Source organism: Erpetoichthys calabaricus, chromosome 5 (assembly GCF_900747795.2).
Source record: "Erpetoichthys calabaricus chromosome 5, fErpCal1.3, whole genome shotgun sequence".
Lineage (NCBI taxonomy): Eukaryota > Metazoa > Chordata > Cladistia > Polypteriformes > Polypteridae > Erpetoichthys > Erpetoichthys calabaricus.
Genome location: NC_041398.2, coordinates 168,355,993 through 168,380,885, shown reverse-complemented (window position 1 = coordinate 168,380,885; position 24,893 = coordinate 168,355,993). Strand labels below are relative to the sequence as shown.

General features: G+C 37.6%; 1 protein-coding gene across 7 annotated transcripts in view; it reads left to right on the top strand.

Annotated features, from left to right (window-relative positions):
• The window catches only part of fryl (furry homolog, like), a 621,684-nt gene that overhangs the window by 354,409 nt on the left and 242,382 nt on the right, over window positions 1-24,893 (top strand). For all 7 annotated transcript variants that reach the window (XM_051927632.1, XM_051927631.1, XM_051927630.1 and 4 more), the window contains 5 exons: window positions 34-205; window positions 3,571-3,703; window positions 9,201-9,308; window positions 18,974-19,211; window positions 22,907-23,092. In XM_051927632.1, coding sequence (XP_051783592.1) covers window positions 34-205; window positions 3,571-3,703; window positions 9,201-9,308; window positions 18,974-19,211; window positions 22,907-23,092 — 837 coding nt within the window. The remainder of the gene's footprint in view (window positions 1-33; window positions 206-3,570; window positions 3,704-9,200; window positions 9,309-18,973; window positions 19,212-22,906; window positions 23,093-24,893) is intronic.

Genomic DNA, 24,893 nt, shown 5'->3' with positions numbered 1-24,893 from the left:
TAAATGTGTCCTGACTGTAGTGGTTTATTTCAGAGAATGAACATAGGTTTGAGAGCTTTCTTGGTGATAGCCGACAGTCTACAGCAGAAGGACGGAGAACCACCAATGCCTACAACTGGAGTTGTTTTACCTTCTGGGAACACATTGAGAGTTAAAAAGGTCTTTCTCAATACTACTTTAACAGATGAAGAGGCAAAAGTTATTGGTAGGTTCCCATTATTTTATGCCATTGCAAAAAAAAAAATATATATATATATATATATATATATATATACACATACACACATACTCTGTGCATTGAATTTTCAATTCATTCATATTAATTTTGAAGCCTAAAAGACTCTTTACAGTTAAAGTTACTGTTGATTAACTACAATTGTAAAGCAACTCTGAGTTAAAAAACAACACTTAGAATTCTAACACGGAATCACAGAATATTAATCTTTTGCTCTGTTTAGTTAGGGCCCTGTGGAGATCCTTATCCAGCATGGTTAGTTGCATAATCGGTATCATCCTTAATTAAAATGGCACAACCTGTACTATTTTTGCATTTATCAGAAACTATATAAAAACCTAATGCCATGCTATTGTATTATGATGTACATTTCAATAAGTATTTTTACTTGAATACTTTGTGTATTTACAATAGTGATGGGTGACTGTTTCATTTAGTCAAACAAATCTGATTCACGAGCATGAGGGAATTGATTCAGTGCAGCTTAATGGGAGCCTAATGCCGATGCATGTCCTGCCTGATGGCATTAGCGTCTTTTGTTTCCCTGAAATTAGCAAATATTTAAAGCGCATGCACAAGAACCATCTGAATCATGAGTCTTGACTCACTTCACTTATGATTCTTTTGAGTTCAATATCAGTGAATGAACACTGACACTGATGATTTTCTCATTCGTCATATCAGTACAATACAGCAACAACGCATTTATATTAGAACTAGACATTAAGCCCGTTACAATAGCGGGCGCTAGAACAGTAGTCCATAAACATTAGTAGGAACAGTCTATATTAAATGGCAAGGGACCTTTTACCTCATTAAATTTTTTCCGTAAAATGCCTGTAATTTTCTCTGACAGTAATACTGGCTTTGCTGTCCGTAATATGCGTTTAATTTTCTGTCACAACAGTGGGCAATCAGCAGATTCTCCCCAGCAACTGATGTAATGTGCGCAAAAATAAATCTACTTTTACTTTACACTTTACCGGGCCAAGCTTTATTAATCGCAAATCTGACATCCTCAGAATGAACACTTGCACAACAATGGGGAAGCTGGTCTCCGCGTCTCAGTACCCGATTGGATTTTTCGTGTTTTCTGTTTTAGGTCTTACCTCATTTACCGAAATCCGATTGGATCTGCCGCGCGATATTTTATAGGTCCCACCCTCTCTGTCTTGTGTGACGCGTCAGACGGCCTTTGAAGCAGCGCACCGTGCCCCGCATATGCACACTTCACCAGAAGACACACACACACGGACACTGGATGCACACACGGGTTTTATTAAAGAGGATGTGTTAATTGTTTTGTTTTGTACAATTCTTACTGGAATTATTTCCAACTGGATTTATAAACAGTTTTAAAATTAATATGTTTGTGTCCCGTTGTACATTCAACAAATTAGCCATTTGCACTATCCTTGTTCGTTTGATTTGTGAACTGTATCATCACCCAAGAACGAGTTACTAGATTCTGGTTTACCTGTGGTTCTGTAATGTCTTATTTTGATTATGTATCTTAAATGTTTTGTCATATTTTGTGTTCTGAAACAGTATGGTGTCGTATTAATTATCATGTAAATTATAAAATTAACTATCTAGAGACATGCACATAAATATACTGTGTATAAAATAATTTATAAATTATTAAATTATGCCCCAGTTTTTTAACTTTAAAAATTAATCAAACAAACCAAGAAAATCAATTCACTTACAGTGCCCTTTATAATGATTGGGACAAAGACACATTTTTTTATTCATTGATTTAACCTCTGCTCCACAGTTTACACATTGCAGACTTTAACCTAAGGGTATTTGCATACATTTTGGTCACACTATGTAGAAACTATATGGGTAGTTCGAAATAATCAGTTCAGTAAAGTGAATTGAAATACCCGTCACTAATTTACAAGTACAGTAAATCCTTGTTATGCACAGGCCATTCCCGCAAATTCACTTAATTTCTATTTTAAGTCTATAACCTATTGCACGCCGCAGGATGGGATTGTATGGAGATGGGAACGGACACTAGGAGGTTGATATTGCAGCAGTGCACAGCATTAAAATAATTCTGAGAGACTTATTGCACAAGAGCAACACTGAAATTGAGCAATGTCAGGTCTGTGATGCTCTTAGACATTCAGGGCAGCTTGTGTGGTACACTGAATGGATCAGCCTATGTCTACTCGGTGCTGAAAGGTGTGGGTAAGCTGTTGAGCCCTGTTCATGATCGAGACAGTGGCTTGGAATTTGTTTCCCATCAATCAGTAATTCTCAGTAAGTGCAGTTTATAAGTTTGCCATGATTAAGTTCCACACTACTACCAAATGGATGGAGTAGTAAAGTTGATCAGAACTTGGTTTTTGACAAAGTAAAAGCTGTAACAAGGTTTCTATAGGTAAAACAGTGAAAGAATCATTACTTAGTCTTGAGGATCAAGAGTGGAGTGTCAGTGCATCTGGATGACTTTGTCAACTTTGTCATTTTTTCTATTTCAGTGCTTCAGTATCAGTGTTTTTTTCAGGAATGTAATGTCTGCAGATAATGAGAATTGGCTGTACTTACTTATATTGTGGTGCTTCAACTTTTACTAGTGTACATTTTTGCTTGCTTATTTATACTTAAGTAAATTTGTTGAGTACTTCCTCACCACTGGTGTAAAGCCTTATGTATTGGCAGTATAGGCCCTGCTGTCCATTAAATTTGTCTTTGTTAATGTTGCTTATTTCACAGCTTATTTTACAGCATTGTTTCTCAACTATTTTGGCTGCAAAACCCAGTTTCACATCAATTAAAAGGTGAAGTTTAGAACACTTTGTTATACTCAGATTATATCAAAGACCTCACACCGTTCAGTGTATATCAAATCGAAGACCTTCATGGTATTGTTGGAGTGGTATTTAATGTATATCAGATTGAATTTGTTCCAGTGCAACATTAAATCTATGTCAGATCAAAGAGGGGATAGGGTACCCCATGGCATTTCCAGAGTACTGTTGAACATATATTATTTTGAGCATACTATGCAATATGATATCCAATGCATTTTGTCATTAAAGGTTGTCAACTTGTCTTTTAGATAAAAATAAATGTTCTTACTTTAACCGTATATATTTTTTCTTTTAAACAGTCAAGCTCATTCCTTCTCTTTGGAATTCCCTGCTATTGACATGCTTATTAATTACTGATTATGACAAAAGTGTCCATTTTTGATATGTACTAATGACTGTATTTTATGTATTGATATGTTCAATTCAGATCTTTGTTAACTGAACAAAGCCATGGTATTTGTTGTGAAACCAGTTGTTTGTAAATAGTCACTATCTTTTTTCCCCCTACAGGCATGTCACTGTATTATCCTCAAGTAAGAAAAGCACTAGATAATATTCTACGGCACCTAGATAAGGAAGTAGGAAGGTCTATGAGTATGACCAATGTGCAGATGTCAAATAAGGAGCCTGAAGACATGATCACGTGTGTATAATATTATGTTTTTCTCTATTTAATGTGTTCACAATGCCTGTTCTATTCTATTTTGCCTGAAGCTAATCTATTTGTCATTTCCTGAAAGAGGTTTGTGCATTGTTTCATCTTAACCATTGCAATATTTCTTAGAAGCATTAAATAATAAGAAAATCAAATGAGTCTGAACTATGTTTAAAACTCTTACATTTTTAAAACTGTTCTGAAGCAGATACAATTAATGTGTTTCTGGTTATGTTCTGTATTATGTCTTTTTCAGGAATAATAGTTTAGTGAAATCAATTATTAAATACATATATTAGCATCTTCCTCTTATTAAACAAATTATGGAAAATATTATGGTCCTCATATTACATTTGTCACATTTGTATGTGAATTTTGACAACATTTATTTTGCATTAGGTTTGAAAGTAAATTGAACATTTTTAAAAGCTCCAATCAGTTTTGATTTAGATAGATAGATAGATAGATAGATAGATAGATAGATAGATAGATAGATAGATAGATAGATAGATAGATAGATAGATAGATAGATAGATAGAGTCATGGCCGAAATTATCGGCACCCCTGGAATTTTCCCAGAAAATGCACCATTTCTCCCAGAAAATTTTGCGTTGGAACAACACAAAAAAACAGAAAAAAAGCCAAATCCGACAACATTTCACACAAAACTCAAAAATCGGGCCTGGACAAAATTATTGTCACCCTCTACTTAATATTTGGTTGCACGCCCTTTGGAAAAAATAACTGAAATCAAGCGCTTCCTATAACCATCAACAAGCTTGTTACACCTCTAAACTGGAATTTCCGACCACTCATCTTTTGAAAACTGCTCAAGGTCTCTCAGATTTGAAGGGCGCCTTCTCCCAACAGCAATTTTGAGATCTCACCATAAGTGTTCAATCGGATTTAGATCCGGACTCATTGCTGGCCACTTCAGAACTCTCCAGCGCTTTGTCATCAACCATTTCTGGGTGCTTTTAGAGGTATGTTTGGGGTCATTGTCCTGCTGGAACACCCATGACCTCTGAAGCAGACCCAGCTTTCTGACACTGGGCCCTACATTGCGCCCCAATATCTTTTGGTAGTCTTCAGATTTCATGATGTCTTCCACACAGTCAAGGCATCCAGTGCCAGAGGCAGCAAAACCTCCCCAAAACATCTTAGAACCTCCACCATGTTTGACTATAGGTACTGTGTTCTTTTCTTCGTAGGCCTCATTCCATTTTCTGTAAACAGTACAATGATGAGCTTTACCAAAAAGCTCCACCTTGGTCTCATCTGTCCACAAGACATTCGCCCAGAAGGATTTTGGCTTCCCTCAAGTACATTTTGGCAAACTCCAGTCTGGCTTTTTTGTTTCTGTGTCAGCAATGGAGTCCTCCTGGCTCTCCTGCCATAACGTTTCATTTCGTTCAGATGTCGACGGATAGTTCGAGCTGACACTGATGCTCCCTGAGTCTGCAGAACAGCTTGAATATGTTTGAAGTTGATTGGGGCTGTTTATCCACCATTCGGACTATCCTTTGTTGCAGTCTTTTATCAATTTTTCTCTTCCGTCCAAGTCCAGGGAGATTAGCTACATTGCCATGTGTTGTGAACATCTTGATTATGTTGTGCACAGTGGACAAAGGAACATGAAGATCTCTGGAGATGGTATTTTTCACAATTTTTGTTCTCAAGTCCTCAGACAATTCTCTGCTCTTCTTTCTGTTGTCCATGCTTAGTGTGGCACACTCAGACACACAACAAAAAGGTTGAGTCAACTTTTCTCCATTTAAACTGGCTTCAGGTGTGATTGCTGTATTGCCAGCACCTGTTTCTTGCCACAGGTGAGTTCAAACGAGCATCATATGCTTGAAATAAAACGATTTACCCACAATTTTGAAAAGGTGCCAATAATTTTGTCCGGCCCATTTTTGGAGTTCTGTGTGACATGATGTCACATTTGTTTTTTTTCTGTTGTTTTGTGTTGTTCCAATGCACATAAAGGAAATAAAACTTGTGTATACCAAAACATTTGTAATTGCAACAATTTTCTGGGAGAAATGGTGCATTTTCTGGGAAAATTCCAGGGGTGCCGATAATTTCGGCCATGACTGTAGATAGATAGATACTTTATTAATCCCAAGGAGAAATTCACATACTCCAGCAGCAGCATACTGATAAGGAAACAATATTAAATTAAAGAGTAATAAAAAAAAATGCAGGTAAAACATACAATAACTTTGTATAATGTTATCGTTTACCCTCCCCTCCATTGGTGGAATTGAAGAGTCGCATAGTGTGGGGGAGGAACGATCTCCTCAGTCTGTCAGTGGAGCAGGACATTGACAGCAGTCTGTCGCTGAAGCTGCTCCTCTGTCTGGAGATGACACTCTTTAGTGGATGCAGTGGATCCTCCATGACTGACAGGAGCCTGCTCAGTGCCCATCGCTCTGCCACAGATGTCAAATTGTCCAGCTCCATGCCTACAATAGAGCCTGGCTTCCTCACCAGTTTGTTCAGACGTGAGGCGTCCTTCTTCTTTATGCTGCATCCCCAGCACACCACTGCGTAGAAGAGGGCACTTGCCACAACCGTCTGATAGAACATCTGCAGCATCTTATTGCAGATGTTGAAGGATGCCAGCCTTCTAAGGAAGTATAGTCGGCTCTGTCCTCTCTTGCACAGAGCATCAGTGTTGGCTGTCCAGTCCAATTTATCATCCAGCTGCACTCCCAGGTATTCATAGGTCTGCATCCTCTGCACACAGTCACCTCTGATGATCACAGGGTCCATGAGGGGCCTGGGTCTCCTAAAATCCACCACCAGCTCCTTGGTTTTGCTGGTGTTCAGGTGTAGGTGGTTTGAGTCGCACCATTTAACAAAGTCCTTGATTAGGTCCCTATACTCCTCCTCCTGCCCACTTCTGATGCAGCCCATGATAGCAGTGTCGTCAGCAAACTTTTGCACGTGCAGGACTCGGAGTTATATTGGAAGTCCGATGTATATAGGCTGAACAGGACCGGAGAAAGTACAGTCCCCTGCGGCGCTCCTGTGTTGCTGACCACAATGTCAGACTTGCAGTTCCTGAGACGCACACACTGAGGTCTGTCTGTAAGATAGTCCACGATCCATGCCACCAGGTATGAATCTACTCCCATCTCTGTCAGCTTGTCCCTAAGGAGCAGAGGTTGGATGGTGCTGAAGGCGCTAAAGAAGTCCAGAAACATAATTCTTACAGCACCACTGCCTCTGTCCAAGTGGGAGAGGGATCGGTGTAGCATGTAGATGATGGCATCCCCCGCTCCCACCTTCTCCTGGTATGCAAACTGCAGAGGGTCAAGGGCATGGCGAACCTGTGGCTTCAGGTGGTGAAGCAGCAGCCGCTCCATGGTCTTCATCACATGTGACGTCAGAGCGACAGGACGGAAGTCATTCAGCTCATTAGGACGTGATACCTTTGGGACTGGGATGATGCAAGATGTTTTCCAAAGCCTTGGGACTCTCCCCTGTTCCAGGCTCAGGTTGAAGATGCGCTGTAGAGGACTCCCCAGCTCCAACGCACAGGCCTTCAGCAGTCATGGCGATACTCCATCTGGACCCACTGCTTTGCTGGCATGAAGTCTCCTCAGCACCCTGCTTACCTGGGCTGATGTAATTATGGGTGGGGGGAAACTCTCTCCTATGCTGGCATCAGCAGAAGGATGGGTGGAGGGTGCTTTATTTGGTATGTAGTTGCAGAATATTTTAAAATGTTATGTTTTTACATCACATCTTATTCATACATTTATTAGATAGCTAATGTTTTTATCATAGAAATTGACAACTTTATGTCCAGTAACAAAGAGTACCCTTTTCCATTTAAAATCAGAGTAGTCCATTGCTTTCCACTTGCATTTGGAGGAAATGGGTGGTTTGTGAGTCTCAAATATCTAAACTCCTGCCATTATCTTTACATAAGGCTGATGTTCAAAGAATTTCACACTTTCATTTTCTGGAGTCTTTTAAGCAGCAGCCTTATACTTTGTCAGTACTGTGTTTGCAATGTTCAGTTTGTTAAAAATAAATAGAAAGAGCAGTATGGATCAATAAGTATGAATCAGAAAAGTTATAAACATAATATATAAACATATGCAAGAACAAATAGCAACTAGAATATATAAGTAACTGAGCTACAGAGTGGTAGTTAGCAGTAAATTGGTAATGCAGATTGGTGGGTTGTACAGGTGCTTACCCAATGAATGTTTTGTCACAGATTGGGAGAAGTCTCTATGTAAGAAAACAGTTTTATGGCCTAAAAGTAAAAACTGCTAGTCTGATGGTAGCTGGGTAGATTAGCTTTCAATGATTTTCATTATTTTCTATACTTTCTGTTAATTCTTCAGAAGGACAGAATATTGCATACTTTACTGATCCTCAGAATCTAGATACCCACATAGCTAGTTGATTTCAATAATGTCTTCATTCAAATTTGAGACTTTTGCTTTGGTAATATCAAGTTTTCATCTATTGACTACTCTGACAGTCCATATCCTAGTAATGTTTCAGTCAGGAATGCTTAAAGGTTTCCTTTTACATCTGGACACTTCTGAAGTATGGAATTGTGCAGGCTTTAATTATGGGACATTTTCCCATTTCATATGGTATATGATTTTCTCTTTTGTTTTTACCAATGTCTTGTTAGGTGCAAATCCATCTAATGTACTAGAAGTTTCATATTGTGATGAGCCTGGGTTATTTGAATTTGGTTGTCACTGAGATTAATTGAACTGGTTTACTGCATCTTTCTCCAGTGCATGATATATCTGGATAAAACCTGATTTTGTTGATGTTAGCACGCTAACAAGACACTTATTCTTCTTTATTCATAGTGCCTTTCAGTTTTATTTTAATTATTGATATATATGGACTGGTTAGGTATTACATGGTTAGGATCAGTTTATTTTATGTTTTTACTTCAAATGAGCCAAAAATATGTCAACAACTGAAAAAATACATGAAAGGAAAAATTTAATTAGTTGTTTCAATGCACACAAAAAAACACAATCAAACATTTGAATGCTTTTGTCATTTACAAATACATTAAAATATTTTTTTTTTATTAAATATTTATTATTAGTGTGCAAGTTATTTTTAAAAGATAATTCAATAATTTAGAATTGAAAGTATGTATCAGCTATAGAAATGAATGTATTATTGATTAATTGATCAAATTTAGAATTTATTGTATTGTGAGTAACTATTGAATTGTTTGTTTTTAAAATAATGGATAGTAAATTTCTCATACATGTTGCAAACAAGAAAATATATTTCATACCTGCACAGCTCTGTTTATTATTATTAATAGAAAACCTGATAACAATATCAAGTGAGTTCAGGAATAGTTAATAGTTTTAAATATTATGCATTCATGGATCAGAATTATGATTTCATAACAGAAATTAAAGTATCAGCATTATGTATTGAAACAGGAAAATAGCTGACATTTTTATCTTTCTTTCAGTGGTGAACGAAAGCCAAAGATCGACTTGTTCAGGACATGTGTAGCAGCTATACCAAGGCTGATTCCAGATGGTATGAGCAGAGCAGATCTGATTGAACTTCTTGCAAAGTAAGAGTCATAGCTTTTAAGCAACCATAGTGTTTTTTGAATGTGGTTGGTGTTAGCTAAGAATATGATGTCATTATTTAAGACTTTTGGTTCATTAAAATAGTATATCTATCTATCTATACACACATGCTTTGGAATGTTATACTATAATGAAATGAAACTGAGCAATGTACTGCCTCCTTGTGCAATTAAAAATGTAAATTATCTGTTAAAGCATTTATGTCCATGATTTTAGAATGTGTTGAACTGAATATCTTGTAAATTTCAACTTTTTTTATTAAAATGTGTTCCAGATGTTATTATCTAATGTATCAGTCAAGTTTAATTTGAAATGTAACTGAGTTGGCTTTGGGGAATTTGGATGTTTAAAGGTTAGTAAACATAACTCTCCCTCAGATGACAAGTCTTATTCCCATATATAAATTGAGTTTTGTGACATTTTGCAGTCTTTGGTTCATGACATTTTATTAATCTCTGCTGTATAGTCACCCTCATTCTAGACATTGTTGTATCAATCTGTTAATTCACTAAGAGCCACACAACCTTAGCAATATCCATATACTATTTTTTAAAATGCTTGCTTCGTCTAGTTCTAAGAGGTACTTTTAAGTACTGTTGATTGTTAAATAAAACAACAATAAAGCTTGCTTATGCCCTGCATTAAAACATTTCTGTCAGTCTTGCTATGTTTGTTGTATTTTAAACCTCCACATCTTTTTGCAACATGACATATACAGTCATATGAAAAAGTTTGGGAACCCCTCTAAGTCTGCATAATAATTTACTCTACTTTCAACAAAAAGATAACAGTGGTATGTCTTCATTTCCTAGGAACATCTTTCCGAACAAAGATTTTTAGTGAAGCAGTATTTAGTTGTATGAAATTAAATCAAATGTGAAAAACTGGCTGTGCAAAAATTTGGATACCCTTGTAATTTTGCTGATTTGAATGCATGTAACTGCTCAATACTGATTACTTGCAACACCAAATTGGTTGGATTAGCTCGTTAAGCCTTGAACTTCATAGACAGGTGTATCCAATCCTGAGAAAAGGTATTTAAGGTGGTCAGTTGCAAGTTGTGCTTCCCTTTGACTCTCCTCTGAAGAGTGACAGCATGGGATCCTCAAAGCAACTCTCAAAAAATCTGAAAACAAAGATTGTTCAGTATCATGGTTTAGGGGAAGGCTACAGAAAGCTATCTCAGAGGTTTAAACTGTCAGTTTCAACTGTAATGAATATAATCAGGAAATGGAAGGCCACAGGCACAGTTGCTGTTAAACCCAGGTCTGGCAGGCCAAAAAAAATACAGGAGCGGCATATGCGCAGGATTGTGAGAATGGTTACAGACAACCCACAGATCACCTCCAAAGACCTGCAAGAACATCTTGCTGCAGATGGTGTATCTGTACATCGTTCTACAATTCAGCGCAATTTGCACAAACAACATCTGTATGGCAGGGTGATGAGAAAGCTTGTTGTATGCAAATGCTCATTTAGACAAGCCAGATTCATTTTGTAACAAAGTGCTTTGGACTGATGAGACAGAAATTGAGTTATTTGGTCATAACAAAAAGCGCTTCGCATGGCGGAAGAAGAACACTGCATTCCAAGAAAAACACCTGCTACCTACTATCAAATTTGGTGGAGGTTCCATCACGCTGTGTGGCTAGTTCAGGGATTGGGGCCCCTTGTCGAGTCGAGGGTCGGATGAATTCAACCCAATATCAACAAGAATAATGTTCAAGCATCAGTCACAAAGTTGATGTTACGCAGGGGTTGGATATTCCAACAAGACAATGACCCAAAACACAGTTTGAAATCTACAAAGGCATTCATGCAGAGGGAGAAGTACAATGTTCTGGAATGGCCATCACAGTCTCCTGACTTGAATATCATCGAAAATCTATGAGATGATTTGAAGCAGGCTGACCATGCTCGACAGCCATCAAATTTAACTGAACTGGAGAGATTTTGTATGAAAGAATGGTCAAAAATACCTGCATCCAGAATCCAGACACTCATCGAAGGCTATAGGAGGCGTGTAGAGGCTGTTATGTGTGCAAAGGGAAGCTCAACTAAGTACTGATATAATATCTCTGTTGGGGTGCCCAAATTTATGCACCTGTCTAATTTTGTTATGATGCATATTGCATATTTTCTGTTAATCCAATAAACTTAAGGTCACTGCTGAAATACTACTGTTTCCGTAAGACATGTCATATATTAAAAGGAAGTTGCTACTTTGAAAGCTCAGACAATGATAAACAAAAATCCAAAGAATTAAGATGGGTTCCCAAACCTTTTCATTTGACTGTACTTACAATACCTTATATAGAACACACTTACGTAGACTTGATATAAAAAAAAATATATCTGATGCTCATTACCATGATGTAATTTTAAAAAGTCAATTTCCTGTGTAGTATGTCTAAAATTGATTATGCCTTTTGTTTGAGTTAACAGTGCTCCCTCTAATTATGAAGATCAACAGGTACAAATTCCAGCACATATGTAATCATGTTTAGGACATCTGTTGTTATTAGCGGGAATAACAATTTTTTTGTTCAGAAGTGTGCACACGGATCTCCTGGTTTCCAACTTTGATACACAGGTGTTTTTTTGTTGCAGTTCAACTTGGAGCTGGGGATGATCCTGCGAAAGTATCATACTAGCTTCACAGCTTAGTCCACAGCAGTGTACAAACATCAAAGTACATAAGTGAACCACTATGATCCTTAAAATGTACATGCTTTTCATGTATTTGTTGTACTGTTTTAAAATGTTAGTGGTTGCTGTGGATTACTGTTTTTTTATCTATTATATCATTTTATAACAAAATAATTAGTATTTAAAACATCATACCAACTGTTTCCTGAGTTAATTTTCATTATAGGAAAAGTCTGTGTATGCTTGTGTGTGAATTTTTATATATACAGTGTATCCGGAAAGTATTCACAGCGCATCACTTTTTCCACATTTTGTTATGTTACAGCCTTATTCCAAAATGGATTAAATTCATTTTTTTTCCTCAGAATTCTACACACAACGCCCCATAATGACAATGTGAAAAAAGTTTACTTGAGGTTTTTTGCAAATTTATTAAAAACTAGCAAAATAGTGTGTTAAAGAGGTTATGAAAAAGAAAAGGAAACATTTTAAAAATAACGTAACATGATTGTCAATGTAATTGTGTTGTCATTGTTATGAGTGTTGCTGTCATATATATATATATATATACACACACACACACACACACACAAACACACACACATAAACAAATATATACATATACATAAATATACATATCTACATATACACATATCTACATATACACATATAAACATATATATATATATATATATACATATACACATCCACATATATATACATATATATATATATATATATATATACACATATCAACATATATATACACATACATACACACACATACATACACACACACATATACATATACACATACATACATACAGATACATACATAAGATTGTGCAAGAGAGGAAAAAAAAAAAATATATACAGTAATCCCTCCTCCATCGCGGGGGTTGCGTTCCAGAGCCACCCGTGAAATAAGAAAATCCGCGAAGTAGAAACCATATGTTTATATGGTTATTTTTATATTGTCATGCTTGGGTCACAGATTTGCGCAGAAACACAGGAGGTTGTAGAGAGACAGGAACGTTATTCAAACACTGCAAACAAACATTTGTCTCTTTTTCAAAAGTTTAAACTGTGCTCCATGACAAGACAGAGATGACAGTTCAGTCTCACAATTAAAAGAATGCAAACATATCTTCCTCTTCAAAGGAGCAAACAAATCAATAGTGCTGTTTGGCTGTTAAGTATGCGAAGCACCACGGCACAAAGCTGTTGAAGGCGGCAGCTCACACCCCCTCCGTCAGGAGCAGAGAGAGAGAGAGAGAGATATAGAGAGAGACAGATAAAAAAATCAATACGTGCCCTTCGTGCTTTTAAGTATGCGAAGCACCTTTCAGCGTGTCGTTTCAGGAAGCAGCTGCAGCTGCACAAAAGATAGAAACGTGAAGATAATCTTTCAGCATTTTTAGACAAGCGTCCGTATCGTCTAGGTGTGCGAACAGCCCCCCTGCTCACACCCCCCTATGTCAGCGCAAGAGAGAGAGAGAGAGAAAGTAAGTTGGGTAGCTTCTCAGCCATCTGCCAATAGCGTCCCTTGTATGAAATCAACTGGGCAAACCAACTGAGGAAGCATGTACCAGAAATTAAAAGACCCATTGTCCGCAGAAACCCGCGAAGCAGCGAAAAATCCGCGATATATATTTAAATATGCTTACATATAAAATCCGCGATGGAGTGAAGCCGCGAAAGGCGAAGCGCGATATAGCGAGGGATTACTGTATATATATATATACACACACACATACATACATACATACATACATACATACATACATACACACACACACACACACACACACATATATATATATATATATATATATATATATATATATATATATATATATAGACATACATACATTCACATATATATATATATATGTATATATACCAGCTGAAATACCCAGCGTTGCCTGGGAGGAAAATAAAGTGTTTTTTTTTAATTGTTTGAGAAAAATATAATTAGAAAAAACACAAGTTTAAAAATAAAAATAAATATGAGTCGGTTGTTGAATGAGATACAAAAAACACAAAACAGTGCAAATGTTGCTTCAGAATAGTTCGGGTATTAGCATGTGGTCACGTAGGCATAATAGAGAAAGAGAGAGAAAGGTTAGGAGTACGCGCTGATACAGCGCATTACCTCACCTACAAAAAAAGCAGTGTGTTCTGTGGTTACTCTCTCAGGTGGGCATTAGCGGAGGCAAGGTGCACTGCAACACGTGGCGAGACGTAGAGTAACTGGAACAGAGGCTGGCGAGTGAATGAGGAAGGCCCCGCCCCCATGGTCTGAGCCCACAGCCACTCTGTTGGATTTGCATAAATACATCGATACCTCAAGTGAACTATGGTACTTAGTGTGACTATTTGAGACTTTTCTGTTCAGGTACCCATTTCCTTTATGCAATCTGCGGATTCTCCGTTATTTTTTGTTCGTTTATTACGGTTACAGTTATTTATTGATTCCCTTTTTTGCTGACTGCCTGCTCATATAAGGCGGTCTGCTTTTTTTTTTTTTTTGAACAGGTTTGATTCATCCAAGTGATCACTCGGGCTCCGTTCATTCACTTCACGTGAGCTGCTCTCTCGCTTCTTATTCTTTCGTTGCCTCCTCAATTGTGTAATGAATGTTTTCTACAGCGCTTCGGTTGTTGAAACACAAAAAGCGATCATAATATCAGACCCCAACTTATATGCCCGTTCAAAAATGCAACACTTCAATTTTTTGCCTCCTCTAATCTTGCATCAATTTCTCAGATGCATTGAATTGTGTGGCAGCAGCGCAGTTACCAATTTCTTTTGCCACTTCAAAGACATTTAATTTAAAATCAGCTTCATATTTTCTTCTGATCGAACGCTCCATTGTAGATAAGGGATGGTCTTACGATAAAAGTGTATGAGGGTGTGAGATACAAAAAACACAAAACAGTGCAAATGTTGCTTCAGAATAGTTCGGGTATTAGCGTGTGGTCACGTAGGCATAATAGAGAAAGAGAGAGAGAGGTTAGGAGTACGCGCTGATACAGCGCATTGCCTCACCTACAAAAAAAGGCAGTGTGTTCTGTGGTTACTCTCTCAGGTGGACATTAACATATCATAATCTGTTAGATCAATAGCGAGAGTTTTCCGCTTTCGATTTGGACAACAGACAGTATAAAATACCATAAATTATACAGTAAAATCCAGTCCTGACGGTATATACGGTAATAAAAACAAAAACACAACTTTAAAAATAAAAATAAATTAACAAACAATGAAGACTAACTAATGTGTTTGTGTTGCGGTCTTGTATGTATGAAACAGGACAATAGATGTTGGCACTGTATCTGATCGTGTTCAGTTCTTACGGGAAAGCGTTCCCCAGGTGGGGAGAAAAGCACATGCCCGTGATATCTGTGGCAATCAGCAGCTACCCTCTAAAACACACGTAGCTCTGATCTCTCTCTCTCAAAAACGTTAAACGTTACTCCTTAACAATCTGTAGATGATAATGTCTGTTGAACACACAGGTATCGCTAGCTAAGCGGAGGCAAGGTGCACTGCAACACGTGGCGAGACGTGGAGTAACTGGAACAGAGGCTGGCGAGTGAATGAGGAAGGCCCCGCCCCCATGCTCTGAGCCCACAGCCACTCTGTTGGATTTGCATAAATACATCGATACCGCAAGTGAACTATGGTACTTAGTGTGACTATTTGAGACTTACCTTTCTGTTCAGGTACCCATTTCCTTTATGTAATCTGCGGATTCTCCGCTATTTTTTGTTCGTTTATTACGATTATAGTTATTTATTGATTCCCTTCTTTAGCTGACTGCCTGCTCATATAAGACGCTCCGCTTTTTTTTTTTTTTTTTTGAACAGGTTTGATTCATCCAAGTAATCACTCGGGCTCCGTTCGTTCACTTCACGTGAGCCGCTCTCTCACTTCTTATTCTTTCGCTGCCTCCTCAATTGTGTAATGAATCTTTTCTTCAGTGCTCTTTCGCGCTCGTCCTTGTTTTCTACGTACTGCCTTCACAGTCAGTTCACGTGATTACGTGGGAGGCGTGATGACGCGACACGCAACTCCGGCTCCTACGGCCATCTTGCTGCCTTCCATTACAGTATATGGACAAAAAAGAGGTTCCAGTTATGACCATTACGCGTAGAATTTCGAAATGAAACCTGCCTAACTTTTTGTAAGTAAGCTGTAAGGAATGAGCCTGCCCAAATTTCAGCCTTCTACCTACACGGGAAGTTGGAGAATTAGTGATGAGTGAGTCAGTCAGTCAGTCAGTGTGGGCTTTGCCTTTTATTAGTATAGAAAAAAAACTGAGAAATCACATGTACATAAGTATTCACAGCCTTTGCTCAAATACTTTGTCGATGCACCATTTGGCAGCAATTACAGCCTCAAGTCTTTTTGAATATGATGCCAACAAGCTTGGCACACCTATCCTTGGCCAGTTTTCGCCCATTCCTCTTTGCAGCACCTCTCAAGCTCCCATCAGGTTGGATGGGAAGCATCGGTGCACAGTCATTTTTAAGATCTCTCCAGAGATGTTCAGTCCGGATTCAAGTCTGGGCTCTGGCTGGGGCCACTCAAGGACATTCACAGAGTTGTCCTGAGCCACTCCTTTGATATCTTGGCTGTGTGCTTAGGGTCGTTGTCCTGCTGAAAGATTAACTGTCGCCCCAGTCTGAGGTCAAGAACGCTCTGGAACAGGTTTTCATTCAGGATGTCTCTGTACATTGCTGCAGTCATCTTTCCCTTTATCCTAACTAGTCTCCCAGTCCTTGCTGCTGAAAAACATACCCACAGCATGATGCTGCCACCCACCATGCTTCACTGTAGGGATGGTATTGTCCTGGTGATGAGCGGTGCCTGGTTTCCTCCAAATGTGATGCCTGGCATTCACACCAAAGAGTTCAATCTTTTCTTTCTCATGGTCTGAGAGTCCTCAGGTGCCTTTTGGCAAACTCCAGGCGGGCTGCCATGTGCCTTTTACTAAGGAGTGGCTTCCGTCTGGCCACTCTTACCATACAGTCCTGATTGGTGGATTGCTGTTGAGATGGTTGTCCTTTTAGAAGGTTCTCCTCTCTCCACAGAGGACCTCTGGAGCTCTGACAGAGTGACCATCGGGTTCTTAGTCTCCCTGACTAAGGCCCTTCTCCCCCGATTGCTGAGTTTAGATGGCCGGCCAGTTCTAGGGAGAGTCCTGGTGGTTTCGAACTTCTTCCACTTACGGATGATGGAGGCCACTGTGCTCATTGGGACCTTCAAAGCAGCAGAAATTTTTCTGTAACCTTCCACAGATTTGTGCCTTGAGACAATCCTGTCTCGGAGGTCTACAGACAATTCCTTTGACTTCATACTTGGTTTGTGGTCTGACATGAACTGTCAACTGTGGGACCTTATATAGACAGGTGTGTGCCTAACCAAATCACGTCCAATCAACTGAATTTACCACAGGTGGACTCCAATTAAGCTGCAGAAACATCTCAAGGATGATCAGGGGAAACAGGATGCACCTGAGCTCAGTTTTGAGCTTCATGGCAAAGGCTGTGAATACTTATGTATATGTGCTTTCTCAATTTTTTTATTTTTAATTAATTTGCAAAAATCTCAAGTAAACTTTTTTCATGTTGTCATTATTGGGGTGTTGTGTGTAGAATTCTGAGGAAAAAAATGAATTTAATCCATTTTGGAATAAGGCTATAACATAACAAAATGTGGAAAAAGTGTTGCGCTGTGAATACTTTCCGGATGCACTTTTTATATATATATATATATATATATATAATATATATATATGTATGTATGTATATATGTATATATGTATGTATATATATACAGTGGTACGGAAAGTATTCAGACCCCCTTCAATTTTTCACTCTTTGTCATATTGCAGCCATTTGCTAAAATCATTTAAATTAATTTTTTCCCTCATTAATGTACACACAGCACCCCATATTGACAGACAAAAAAAAAGACACATGACAGCCCGCATGGAGTTTGCTAAAAGACACCTGAAGGACTCTGAGATGGTGAGAAGTAAGATTCTCTGGTCTGATGAGACCAAGATAGAACTTTTTGGCCTTAATTCTAAGCGGTATGTGTGGAGACAACCAGGCACTGCTCATCACTTGTCCAATACAGTCCCCACAGTGAAGCATGGCGGTGGGAGCATCATGCTGTGGGGGTGTTTTTTCAGCTGCAGGGACAGGATGACTGGTTGCAATCGAGGGAAAGATGAATGCGGCCAAGTACAGGGATATCGTGGACAGAAACCTTCTCCAGAGTGCTAAGGACCTCAGACTGGGCCAAAGGTTTACCTTCCAACAAGACAATGACCCTAAGCACACAGCTAAAATAACAAGGAGTGGCTTCACAACAACTCTATGACTGTTCTTGAATGGCCCAGCCAGAGCCCTAACTTAAACCCAATTGAGCATCTCTGGAGAGACCTAAAAATGGCTGTCCACCAACGTTTACCATCCACCTGACAGAACTGGAGAGGATCTGCAAGGAGGAATGGCAGAGGATCCCCAAATCCAGGTGTGAAAAACTTGTTGCATCTTTCCCAGGAAGACTCATGGCTGTATTAGCTCAAAAGGGTGCTTCTACTAAATACTGAGCAAAGGGTCTGAATACTTAGGACCATGTGATATTTCAGTTTTTCTTTTTTAATAAATCTGCAACAATTTCAAAAATTCTTTTTTTTTGTCTATCAATATGGGGTGCTGTGTGTACATTAATGAGGGAAAAAATTAATTTAAATGATTTTAGCAAATGGCTGCAATATGACAAAGAGTGAAAAATTGAAGGGGGTCTGAATACTTTCCGTACCCACTGTATATACAGTATATATATATATATATATATATAAACTCTTTGAGCATTTTGTATACTGTAGCATGCGTTTTAAATCCCTGTGTGACTTTATTCTGATTGGTATGTTTTCTGTGTTTGTATGCTTGCATTGAAATTTTAAGTTTTGTTTTAGGTTAACTATCCACATGGATGAGGAGCTGCGACAGCATGCCTTTACTACACTACAAGCTCTAATGCTTGATTTTCCTGAGTGGCGAGAAGATGTACTTTCTGGATTTGTGTATTTCACTGTGCGAGAAGTTACTGATGTTCACCCCACACTCCTGGATAATGCTGTGAAAATGCTAATCCAGCTTATTAGCCAGTGGAGGCAAGCAGTACAGTCAAGTAACAAGAGTCAAGAGACTCAGGTATGTAAATCATTTTTCCTATTCTCAGTGTTTAACAACAATTGATAAAAATGATGTAACACAATTTCTTCTATCACATTAAAGTAAACTAATCATTTACACTAGAATTACTGGACTGCACGTTAAAAGGACTATTTAGTCTTTGTTAAATGAACTAAGTATTAGTAGTCCAATATTATCAATAGTTGTCAAGATTATTTTTTCTGCAGAGAAAAACTATAGTTATGAGCTGAGTTAATAAACATGGCTAAAGTTAACACTAGAATCCCTGAAGCCTACAAAAAATCTCGGGCCACCTTAAATTCCTTTGCACCTCTCCATTAGCGTCTTTCCCCTGATAGGTTAACTGAACATCTTTGTATACATCCATCCTTCCATTTTCATGCCTACTTTTGCTTCAATAAGCAATAAAAGTGTTATAGAAATTAAATATTTTTGTTTTTGATCAGTTTTATTTGTAGAATAAGAACCAGTTTTATAATTGTACTTTTTATAGTATCAGGACTTAAAGTTCTCCAGCAACATGAATAATTTCCAGCATATGGTCAGTTCAGGTTCATAAAAATATTCACTGACTATTTTTACAGTTTATTAAAGTAGTAACAACCATTTGAAAAAGCAATAAGAAGGGTTTTTGTTTTCGAAGTATTTTAACCAATTATATAATAGTATTTCGCAATTAGCAATGATATCCTAGAACAACAGTCTTTTACCCAATCCATTTCAGATTAAATCAAAGTTGTTTAAGGCTGTGGAAGGCACAATAGCCGTAGAATAAATTGTTAAATATAAGTGGTAGTGGATTTGTTAGATAAAAAATAGAGAATAAAGGATAATGCCTTGGTACTTGGAGTCCCAAATGAAACAAACCATTTTCTGTATTGTACGGAAAGTTTGAATTTACCATTTGTGACCTTCCCATGTCTTTACATTCACGTACATTTCTGGTAAGAATTTTGGGAGATTCACTAAGAAACTGCAATTTTTCTTCTGTCTGATAACAATTTGAAGCTGCAGTATAGTGTGGCACATAACAAATTAACTTATTTTGCAGTAATGAAATTACTTCCATTATTTCCTAAGTGTCAGTATTCTGTGTTGACATTCATTTCTCCATATATGCTGTTATCTCATTTACTTTCATTGTTATGAAAAGGAAACACTTTAAAAATGTTCATGGTTTACAAAATGAACATGAAATGTTTTTAGTTTTTTAGGTATTGTAATACTTAGATATAATTTGTGTTCTCAAAAGGAAGCAAATTAAATATTGTCTTTGGATGTCATGACATTTTCTAATCCAGGGCCGTTTGGGAGGGTGTGAGGGAATGGATTGGCTGGAGCCTGTCACAACTAGCATAAGGGTGCAAGGCAGACAAGGGAAACCAGTCCATCGGAGAGCAAGCACAGATTAGGGGGAATTTAGCATTGCCAATTCAAGTAACATGCATGTCTTTGGAAAGTGACAGAAAACCAGACCATGCAGAGAAAACCCACTTAGACATCGGAAGAACATGCAAACTCCATGCATGGAGTCTTACTTACTTGTCTCCTTACTGCGATGCAGCAATACTACCACTTTACCACCGTGTCTCCATCTCACTGGATTTGTTAATTGAAATTAGTTATTTAAGTTTAATTTTCTAATATGATATAGAGTTTTGGAAAATGATATTTGTGTGGTTTTGTTTTTATTTTATTTATATAGCGCCTTTCCTATGCTCAAGGCACTTCAGAGTTTAAGAAAGAACGGCAGGGTATACAGTATATAGCATTGTATTTACCAGTCCGATTTAAACTCCCATACCCATTGACATTTTCTCATTTTAAAGATTGAATAGATTTTGTTCTTTATTTCGCCAAATTAGGAATTTGTTAGTTTTCACATACCCCTTGAGGTCAGAGCGCAGGGTCAGCCATTGTACAGTGCCCCTGGAGCAATTGAAGGTTAAGGGCCTTGCTCAAGGGCCCAGCAGAGTAGGATTTCTTTTTGGCATTGACAGGGATTCAAACCGTCAACCTTCGAGATACCAGCACAGATCCTTAGCCCCAGAGCCACCACTCTGCCCTAGATAGATAGATACTTTATTAATCCCAAGGGGAAATTCACATGTTTGTGTAAAATATCCCTTTTTTAAAGAAATAAAATATTCTTTATTTGTATGATTTGCTTTTTTTCAGGGATTGCTTAAGGTTTAAGCCTATCCCTGCAATACCAAGAGCAAGACAGGAAACAGTTGTTAAATTTTTGTCTGTACTTTACAAAGCTTACTCCATCCTCAAACTAGGATTGATTAAAGGTTGCCAGTTAACCTAACCTGCATGACTTAGTGATGTGAAAATAAATTGGAGTGGGTAGATAAGTTCCCAGTTGATAAAAACGATATTTTTTTAAACCCACACAGTGTCAAGGCCAGGAAGTAAATACAGACTCTGGAGCTCTGAGGCAGAACTAACCATTGATCAACCTATCTCACTTAGTTTCTAACATCTAGTAAATCTGTTCGTAATTTTAATTAAAAAATTAGAAAAACTACATGCAGTGTACCCTTGATGAAAGCCTGTTCTGACCAGAAATATAAAAATGTTCATGTTGTGCATTATTTCATTTAATAGGTTTTTAGATAACTAGTACATTGATTTTCTCCTTAACAACTTATTTTAAGCAGTGTTACAAGAAATAAAGAAATAAATTAAAACTTTATTCATAAACTGCCTTATCTCCTGCATACAGTCATATGAAAAAGTTTGGGAACCCCTCTCAGCCTGCATAATAATTTACAGTACTTTCAACAATAAAAGATAACAGTGGTATGTCTTTCATTTCTTAGGAACATCCGAGTACTGGGGTATTTTCCGAACAAAGATTTTTAGTGACGCAGTATTTAGTTGTATGAAATTAAATCAAATGTGAAAAACTGGCTGTGCAAAAATTTGGGTCCCCTTGTAATTTTGCTGATTTGAATGCATGTAACTGCTCAATACTGATTACTTGCAACACCAAATTGGTTGGATTAGCTCGTTAAGCCTTGAACTTCATAGACAGGTGTATCCAATCCTGAGAAAAGGTATTTAAGGTGGTCAATTGCAAGTTGTGCTTCCCTTTGACTCTTATCTGAAGAGTGACAGCATGGGATCCTCAAAGCAACTCTCAAAAGATCTGAAAACAAAGATTGTTCTGTATCATGGTTTAGGGGAAGGCTACAAAAAGCTATCTCAGAGGTTTAAACTGTCAGTTTCAACTGTAATGAATGTAATCAGGAAATGGAAGGCCACAGGCACAGTTGCTGTTAAACCCAGGTCTGGCAGGCCAAAAAAAATACAGGAGCGGCATATGCGCGGGATTGTGAGAATGGTTACAGACAACCCACAGATCACTTCCAAAGACCTGCAAGAACATCTTGCTGCAGATGGTGTATCTGTACATCGTTCTACAATTCAGCGCAATTTGCACAAACAACATCTATATGGCAGGGTGATGAGAAAGAAGCCCTTTCTGCACTTATGCCACAAATAGAGTTGCTTGTTGTATATTGCATATTGCATATTTTCTGTTAATCCAATAAACTTAATGTCACTGAAATACTACTGTTTCCATAAGGCATGTCATATATTAAAAAAAATACACTCTATTCTGTTAGTGATGCATTTATTTTGGCTTGGGTTTTAATGGTCTGCTGTTCTCTTTCCTATAGACATGTGCGCCAAATGGTGGATCTCACTCCCTGGCTCTTGAAAAGACCCCTTCTTCCAGTGTATTTCATATAGTAGAAGGTTTTGCTCTAGTGGTGCTTTGTAGTTGCCGCCCAGCTACCAGAAGGTTAGCAGTCAATGTACTCCGTGAAATTAGAGCACTGTATACAGCTCTGGGAATTTCAAAGGTTTGTAGCAGTTTTTTATAAATGTAAATCTAATTTAAATTTTGTCATTCAGTTCTCATTTTAGAGTAAGTTTAGAGCACTGTATACAGTTACAAATGCAATTAATGTAAAACACAGGGTATATTAACAGTACAAAATTCAACAACATATTTTATATACATGGCAAGGTAGTTATCCTAAAAACAAATCATATATCAACTCAGTCATATTCACAGAATGATGGTCATAATCACAAAGATCTGAATCCTTAAATAAAGTTTTTTGCATAGTACAATTTTGAAACTGAAAAGTCTAGCTTCATATAATCTTAATTTCTTTCATATTTGACATTTTAAACCACATGAAAAATGTATTTTGGAAATCTGTGGCTGCATGACTTTGTGGATGAGTAATAAAGCCAAGATGGACATTTTTAACTGCAGTGGTTCTAAATTAAAGTCTAGTATTTTTATGTTGAATTTCCTGTATAAAATAGTATTCTAAAAGTAAAAAACAAAAGCCCTAAAACTTACTGAATGTGTACACTTTGAAACAGCAAAGCTTTTGATTTAAGAAAACATGTCTTCTGTGTTTTTAAGACATGCTTGCGACAACAAAAGTAAACTAGATATAATACATTTTATCATAGATTTTTGTTAGTATTTTCTCGAAGTAATGATATGTTTCCTGTTCACTTGTCTGCTTGCAATGACCACCATGGGTAGTCAGGCTGCATATTATGCTACTTTTTTCTCTGCAGTTCTGTTTATTCAGTGGTTATAATCTGCCATAGCTTGTATCAAATAATGCTCTCCGCAAATTTTTGCTAAGTGTCTGATAATAATGGCAAAGATGCCCCAAAATCATTTGATTTGAGTATATATCTGCAGTGATTCAGAACCTTAGCCAGCACCAACAGCACATGTATACTTGGGTCATATTTTCTTTGGCCATACATACACAAATAATAATTTTATTTTTTTTTTTTATACTCCGTGCTAACACATATACTGAATCACATGCAGACAGTGGTTTAACAACGGATGCACACTATGTTAATCTGGGATTTGCGAGATTTACAAATTCCATTTACTAGGTTGGTCTACTCCCACACCTCAAGATTAACATACACCCAGAGATCCTAGCCGCACAATTACATGAGTGTTTTCCAACTGCCAGTCACGGTGTACTATTCCACATAGAATTCCATTTGCATAAGTACGTGTACAAGTGATGTCAAATGCCTGTCACTCTTAGTGAGTTCTTAAGTAGAGTACTATCACCAGCATGAACAAACATATGGGTGTCCTCGCAACATACAAAGGCTCAACAGTCTTTTGGTTATTTGGTGCTTAACAACCAACGGGGTCTGTCTTTTACCACACTTGTTCTTCCTATTAAGATGTAGCCTCTCAGCCTTGATAACCCTGTGGGCAAGAAAGCAGCAATCTTCTAATCTAAGTGCCCTAATATTTACACAAGGCAAAGTATAAAAATGTAAAAGCAGCTTTGCATTTATTAAAGTATAATAATACCAATAGAAATATAGTAGAAAATAAAGTAAATAGTAAAAGTCTTGATATCGTCTTAGAAACAAAATCAGCATTGTCAAAGGTGAATGTTGTCTTGGGCAGCTTTTTGATTTAGCAATCAGGCTCCAGAACATGTGACACACATTTTATTGGCGTACTGCTTTTATGATGAACGACTGTGCTCAAAGCCTTTCATTTTTTTACGCACCCCTGTACTGCTTTCCTTTCCCAAGCTTCAAACTAATTAAAACAGCTTCTGATGCTGTGGCATCTGTGCATGTGTTCCATTG